This window comes from Mytilus galloprovincialis, chromosome 1 (genome assembly GCF_965363235.1).
Source record: "Mytilus galloprovincialis chromosome 1, xbMytGall1.hap1.1, whole genome shotgun sequence".
Classification (NCBI taxonomy): Eukaryota; Metazoa; Mollusca; class Bivalvia; order Mytilida; family Mytilidae; genus Mytilus; species Mytilus galloprovincialis.
In genome coordinates this window covers 77,304,424-77,312,765 of record NC_134838.1, presented here as the reverse complement: position 1 = coordinate 77,312,765, position 8,342 = coordinate 77,304,424, and the positions used below count along the sequence as shown (strand labels likewise).

Here is an 8,342-nt window from a genome sequence, read left to right as displayed (position 1 = left end):
CATTATTACTGAACTTGGATACATATTTGTTTAGGGGCCAGCTGAAGGACGTCTCCGGGTGCAGGAGTTTCTCGCTACATTGAAGACCCATTGGTGACCTTCGGCAGTTGTCTGCTCTATGGTCGGGTTGTTGTCGCTTTGACACATTCCCCATTTCAATTCTCAATTTCATTTTATAAGTTAAATAAATATAACATTCTAATATGATGTTCACTTTTTTCATTGTTATTTGACACATGTACTGTTATGATTAGAAAAACAACTTCAGAAAATAACCTTATAAACGTTTTAAAAACTTACTAAACGGCTGTTTAACTCATGCTAAGATTCTAACTGGTCTAGTCTAAAAGTTATTTCTTCTACAAATCTTGCAAATTACACCTCCTTAGACATTGGAGCCAGTGATAAATATTTGTTTGTATCTTCTATCAAGACAATTAGGATACTCTTACAAATATTGTAACTTTACAAAAGTATACTTTAAAGTGGTATATTCTTTATAAAACAATACAATCATGTTACTTAGTATAACACGAGACTTAGGTATCTTCGATTGTGCACACGGAAGTGTTTCTAGTTGGACATTCTTGTTAAGATGAAATAAAACTAGGTTTATATTTTAACCAGTGTATTTTTTTTACTTGCCAACACGATACAATTGTGTTAAGATTTGCTGTACAATTAAGTTCATGTTCAATAAGATAAATATAGAGTACAAGGCTTTAACGAGATTTAGTGTCATGCTGAATATGTTGATGTGTTTTATATTGTATAGCGAAATCATGGGCGGATCCAGCCATTTTAAAAAGGGGGGGGTTCCCAACCCAGAGTAAAGGGGGGGTTCCAGCTATATGCTCTCATTCAAATGCATTGATCGGCCAAAAAAAAGGGGGGGTTCCAACCACCGGAACCCCCCCCCCCCCCCTCTGGATCCGCGCCTGGAAATACATATTAATTGAAAGACTAGAAGAAGTTAATATTTTGAGGTTTTTGTTCGAGCTTTATGAAATCAGTTTATTTTATTTGTCATATTTGACTGACCGTTAATACAAATCATAGTTGTACCCCGAGTGATTAAAGAAGATAACAAGTCAATAAAACAATGAAGCCTGTTCGTGCCCTAAGGAATTTAAATTTAATTTCGTAATACACTCAAACTGATTCTTTGATTCAAATAACAAACATTTCATGAAATGAGCAACATAACTGCTGCAGCTTATAAACACAGCTGCTTTGAGAGTGGACATACATCTTAGCGAGGATAATTTTCTACTTTAAAACATCTTTAAAAATTATATCTTTTCAAATTCGGAGGCTTAATGTATATCAATAACACAATTTCTGTAGAAACCAAATTGTGATATGCAGATTTATATATAAAAGCCGTTCTTTTTTTTAAGAAGGGGTGGGGGGGGGGGGGGGGGGGGGGTTCGTTTGCTATGTTGATCATCAACAACAGTTTAGTTAAGAATAATATATTATCACTTTTCTTTACCTTTAAAACTATAAAGTTTGTATTTATCGATACATTATTAAAATTGTATGCATGACTGATCCAGCTTAATATTCTTACCAATGTAAAACGGAAGTATACACAAACGGTATGTCCTAGCTGTACTTCCCGATTAGCAATAAACACAAGACGATGTTGATCTGTCTACGATGAAGGTACGTATTTTTTTTAAATAACAAGTTATACTTTTAGAAATCAGAGCTAGAAAACAGAATTCACAATTAATGCATGAAGTGGTGACAACTGCATGTTTAAAACAAATACATAATTATTTTTATCAATGTCTAATGATTTTTAATGAAAATTAATTGTGGTTTTTGTATGTTTACATTTAATCTGCATAGAAATTTTGGTAATTGCCATTCAAATAAACGTCACCAAAAAAGTCACGTTTTGACCATCACTATTTACATGTATGAAATAACTAAGACTAAACAGTCATTCGATATACATTCAATTTTGCTATATATGAATTTTATATTTGAATAAGTTACATGTGTTGTGTTAATCCACGATAAGTATACAACAATGTAAATCTAGTACTGAGTTCCTGTCGTAGTATCTTTCGTGTTTTAATGGTCAAGATAGATACTGTAAACTTTTAAACTTGTATATTGAGTTTATGTGGCTAGAACAACAAGAATAAGGTTGAGATATCACAAATCATGCTTAACCCCGCTGCACCTTTGAAAGTCTTGTGGTTTTTTTATATTTTGGTTCATTTGTGACGTTACGCATATGTTTCGGAACTAGTATGGCAACTATTTCGCTCAACGATTAAACCTTATTGTTAAGAGGCCAGAATAATCTAGCCGCTTGGTTCGGGATTTTCACGGTGCGTTGTAGACCTATTTGTGATATTGATAAACATTGAAAACAAAACATGTTTAATTATTTCATGCGTCCGAATTGCTTTTCTGGATTTAACTTCACCAGGAACGCTCAGTGCCAAACATTTGAAATCCGAAAATGTATAAGTACCAAAACGAAACCGTTGAAAAGCTATATTATGACAAAACCAACTATTAAAATCCATATATAAAAACAATATGATCATAATAGTTTCCTTCTCAATTTAAAACTAGAGGCTCTAAAGAGCCTGTGTCGCTCACCTTGGTCTATGTGAATATTAAAGGAAGCAGATGGATTCATGACAAAATTGTGTTTTGGTGATGGTGATGTGTTTGTACATCTTACTTTACTGAACATTCTTGCTGCTTAAAATTATCTCTATCTATAATGAACTTGGCCCATTAGTTTCAGTGGAAAATGTTAGTAAAAATTTACAAATTTTATGAAAATTGTTAAAAATTTACTATAAAGAACAATAACTCCTAAGGGGGTCAATTGACCATTTCGGTCATGTTGATTTTTTTGTAAATCTTACTTTGCTGAACATTATTGTTGTTTACAGTTTATCTCTATCAATAATAATATTCAAGATAATTACCAAAAACAGCAAAATTTCCTTAAAACTAACAATTCAGGGTCAGCAACCCAACAACGGGATGTCCGATTCATCTAAAAATTTCAGTGCAGATAAATGTTGACCTGATTAACAATTTTACCCCATGTCAGATTTGCTCTAAATGCTTTGGGTTTTGAGTTATAAGCCAAAAACTGCAATTTACCCCATGTTCTATTTTTAGCCATGGCCGCCATCTTGGTTGGATGGCCGGGTCACCGGACACATTTTTCAAACTACTAACCCAAAAGATGATTGTGGCCAAGTTTGGATTAATTTGGCCAATTAGTTTCAGAGGAGAAGATTTTTGTAAAAGATAACTAAGATTTACGAAAAATGGTTAAAAATTGACTATAAAGGGCAATAACTCCTAAAGGTTGCACTTTGTAAATACAGCTGTTTCTCAAAACACGCCTCTTTTGGGGAGTAATTGAATATTCATAGAAAATTCATTTTGCTTACATACTGGTTCCCAGTTATGCTCTCTGTGTTCCATATCGCAGAGACAGAACTTGGGAATGTTACCAGTAAATAAACACGTGCATATTGTTTACATTGAAATCTGTGGTAACCTTTCATTCGAGGTAGGGGTAGTTAAGAAAATTAGTGTAAGTTTAAACTCTGAGAAGTTCAGGGCATATAAACGTTGAAAATATGCCGCACAGCCCTATATTTTGACCTTTGAAAAAAATTGTGGTGCATATGAACTTTCAATTCTAGGATAAGATTTTTTTCAAAACTTCATAGTAAAAGTGGTACAGTTTTAGCCGTAGAAGGAGTTCCTATGGGAAATTGCATTGTCAATATTTACAGAAATGCAACCTATATAGGGTGAAAAAGGGGAACATTCAGAATTTTACCAAATTTGCTTTATTTCACAGATTTTAAAGAAATTAACTCAAATAAGAAGTTTTATAAATATTTAATGAAGATTGATAGAATCCTGGGCCTTAAATATGATGACTCAGCATAAATTCACAGTTTACAGTATGCATAGTTTACTTAAAGTCCTGGATACAAAATTAAATCATAATATTTGCATATTTGTAAGTTAAATTGTTAAGCAGTGCATTTATTCACTCTTCGCAGTCATTGAAACTCATAGATCCTTCCTGAATATTATTTATGGGGTATTTGTGTCCTTTCGATAACCCAAAAGTAAGCCGCAACACCTAAATCTGCTTTTTTGTCACCACGGCATAATAAATACAAGCTAGAAAAACAAAAATATCTCAAGAAAACTTACAATAGTGTGTTCTATCCTGAATATGTACTAAATATTCCAAATTGCTAGAAACAACAGAATTATTTAGGAAATTTGAGGCCCCAGGGGCAAGAAACATAGAAAATTGCCTACCCCCTGGGTCATAAAACAAATAATTTAACTTGTAAATGCTATGATTTTATGATATTAAAGTTCTTGATATAGAAAACAATAACTATGCTTGGAAGTTATGCAAAAAATCAAATGTTAGCAGTCATCTCTACAACATTTTAAGTGAATTTATATCTCAGACTGGTATCTGCATACATACAACTATTGCAAATATGGCTTTGTTTGAACACTTCTAGTATATATAGTAGCTAAATTGTGTCAGATATATGGTTAAAGATGATACTGTTGTGACAAGAATTCTAAATTGACCATTTGAGGCAGACAATGTGTTCTTTAATTGACAAATAGGCATACAGTAAGATGTGGACTGGAGATAGAGGCTGGATTGGATACTTTATATAATCTTGAATGTTGTAATGATTGACTGCTAAACATTACATTTATGATATTCTGATATGCTTTCAATATGTTATCAAAACAGTTTTTAACAGGTTCTAGGCATTTTTTATCAGAAAATATGCAAATAGGGTAAGCTGGCAATAATTAAAGTCTTGTTTTCAAATTCTTTAAAAAATTGAAACAGGGGAGGGGGTATAAAATGTATAGTAAAGAAAAACTTAGAGTATACACAGTGATTTCTTTCTTCTTCTTCTTCTTCTTCCGAATACGGGAGTAGACTCCTAGGTAGGAGTGTAAAACTTCCCGGAACTTGTGTGCTATGTACATATGGACTTAATTTAAAAATAATATGACAAAGAAAAATCGTTATCAATAACATATATACATTATGTACAGTGGCTTTAAAGTTTAATAAGTTGCTGTGGATCCTTCAAGTGTTAGAGTGGATATGCCACTTTTGAAGGATTCCAGGGTGTCAGACATACCTATTGCTTCAGGTAGTGAGTTCCAGTCCGAAATAGTGCGAGGATAAAATGAAAATTTATAGAAATCTATATTTGTGGATATTTGCCTAAATTTATGTTTCCCCCTAGTGCGTCTATCAGAAATTGTTAAGTTGTCCTTAGGAACTTCTACTAACCCCCAATTTATTTTATACAGCATAGTTAATCTAGCCTTTTTCCTTCTTAATTCTAAATTTTCCCATTCCAATGATTTTATTAAATTTGAAACTGCTCCAGGTGATCTGTCTTTATAATCATTGAAGACAAACCTGGCTGCCTTACGCTGTACCTGCTCAACCTGAGTGATGTGTTGTTTTTTGTACGGATCCCAGACAGGGGAAGAGTATTCGACGACCGGACGGACAAGTGATGTGTACGTAAGGTTTTTAACCTTACGTGTGCAGTTTTTTAAGTTCCTACGAAGAAAACCTAAGGTTTTATTTGCCTTACAAGTAATATTGTTAATATGCGTTCCCCAATCAAGATCATGGCTTATAGTTACGCCTAAATATTTACTGTCTTTTACTGCTTCTAAAATATGATTATGTAATATATAATCAAAAGTGGAAGGTTTACTTTTTTTAGAAATATGAATTACATAACACTTCTCAGGATTAAAATTCATTTGCCAATCCTCTTCCCATTTTACTAAACTAGACAAATCTTTTTGAAGTAATTGTGCATCAGAACTATTATTTACATTTCTATATAATAAACAGTCATCTGCAAAAAGTCTTGCATTGCAAGTTACATGTTCGGGTAGGTCATTTATAAAGAGTAAAAATAATGTTGGGCCTAAAACTGTTCCCTGAGGGACACCAGAATCAACTGCTAATTTTGAAGATTTTACACCGTTTAGTAGTACTTGCTGTTGCCTGTCAGCTAAAAAGTCATTTATCCAATTTAAATTTTGATTTCTAATACCATAAAATTCTAATTTCTGGGCTAATCTTTTATGGGGGACTTTATCGAAAGCTTTGGAAAAATCTAAAAGTATGACATCTATTTGGTTACCATATCCCAATGATTTAGCAAGATCTTGTATGCTGATGATAAGTTGGGTCTCACAAGACCTTTTGCTTCTAAACCCATGCTGACTATCATTTAATATGTTATTAGTTGTAAGGTGTTTCCTTATGTTGCTTGTTAAAATATGTTCTAAAATTTTGCAACATATTGCAGTTAATGAAACTGGTCTATAATTAATAGCGTTATGCTTGTCACCTTTTTTAAATATAGGTACAACATTAGCCTGCTTCCAATCATTTGGGATTTTACCAGTATCAATAGATTTTTGGAAAAAGAATGTCAAAAATGGAGACAATTCTTCTGCAAAATTATGTAAAAAATATGCTGGCAGATTATCAGGGCCAGTGGCTTTATGTGGATTTAAGTTTTTAAGTAACTTTAATAAGCCATTATTACTAATAAATATGTCTGGCATAGTGGGGTGGGGACTTGTACCTTTATTTGGCATAGAGGATGTATCTTCGGTGGTAAAAGCCTTTTTAAATTGTTCGTTTAGGATGTTAGCTTGTGTATTCGGCTCACTATACAATAAGCCATCCTTTCCTCTTAATGGTGACACTCCAGATGTTTCTGTTTTTTTGCTTTTAATAAATTGCCAGAAAGATTTAGGTTTTTCTTCTAACTGGGGGCTAATTATTTCTTGCATATATGTGCTCTGGGCTCTTCTTATTTCTCTTTGAGCAGTAGCTTTTAACTTTTTATATTTATCTTTATGTTCTTGTTTACCAGTTTTTTTAGCTTTGTTGTAAGCTTTACGTTGTTTTTTACATAAATGGTCTATATCCCTATTTGCCCAAGGGTTGGTGTACTTAGATTTAGTGATTTTGCTTGGTACATTATCATCTATTATTTTATTACTACCTTCTTTGAATTTATTCCATAATTGGTCAATATTTAAATTTTCATTAGTCTGAGATATAAGTTCAGATATAAAATGAGATGTTACGTCTTTTATCTTTTTAATATCTACCTTTTTCCATAAATAAATTTTATGTTGTGATTGTTTAGATCTTTGGGGCTTGCAGATTGCATCCACTAAAACAATATCATGGTCAGATATACCTGGTATAGATTTTATTTTTGTTATTAATGCAGGTTGGTTTGTGCAGAAAAGGTCAAGTATATTATCTTTCCTAGTTGGAAAATCAACCATTTGTTCAATGCCTAAGTTGTTCAGCATATCTATAAATGCTTCATTCAGCTCCTTAGAATACATTGAGCCAGATATATTTTGCTCAGGCCATTTTATGTCTGGAAGGTTAAAGTCACCACCAAGCCAGAAGGTGGAATTTTTAAATTTTAACTTAAGTTCATTAATTTCAATGATCATTTGTTTGAGATAGTCTATATCATTTTTATTTGGTGGTCTATATGCAGAAATAATAACTAAGGATTTAGTATCAGTTATATTAATTTGGGCAGCAATAAGTTCTAAATTTTTGCTTTTATATACTTCTTGGCAAATAATACCTGTTTTAATGGCGATTAATACACCTCCACCTTCTTTTCCGACCCTGTCGTTTCGGAATACATCTTCAAACAGTGTGTTTGGAAAAATTTCAGAAGATAATACATCTTTGTTTAGCCAAGTTTCATTACCAATAATAATATCTGGTTTAGATGATGTTAATAAATTTTCAATTTGAGGAACTTTATTTTTACAACTTCTAAAATTAATCTGAAGAACTCTTAATGAGTTTTGTCTATTAATATTCTTATTTCTTAATTGCTTCGTCACTGGTGGTTTAGGTGATGATGTAGCAACTGGGTCTCCAAAGTTTTCATGACTATCATTTATAGTAAAGCTTAAGGAAAAAGCTGAACTATCTGAAAGTACTGAATATGAGTTAGGGTTCAAAATAGAATTACCTGATGAGAGGTATGATTGAAAAATGGTTCTAGAGTGATTAGGAGTATCACATATCGGGCATATCCAAAGTGCTGATGAATTTCCAAACTTTTCATACATTGATGGACTTATATTTACACATCCAATATGACACCATTTATCGCAATTATCACAAACAATGGCATCACTGTCCCAGGTACACTCATGCGAGCAAATAGAGCATGGGTAACTGGAGTCATTCAAGTTTG

The 8,342-nt window shown here is 32.6% G+C and overlaps 1 protein-coding gene across 1 annotated transcript in view; it reads left to right on the top strand.

The window, feature by feature from the left end:
- The first annotated feature begins 1,584 nt into the window (after positions 1–1,584).
- The window catches only part of LOC143045433 (uncharacterized), a 35,365-nt gene continuing 28,607 nt past the window's right edge, over positions 1,585–8,342 (top strand). The window contains exon 1 of the mRNA XM_076218341.1: positions 1,585–1,668. Within this exon, the coding sequence (XP_076074456.1) occupies positions 1,663–1,668 (6 nt within the window). The 5' untranslated portion in view covers positions 1,585–1,662. The remainder of the gene's footprint in view (positions 1,669–8,342) is intronic.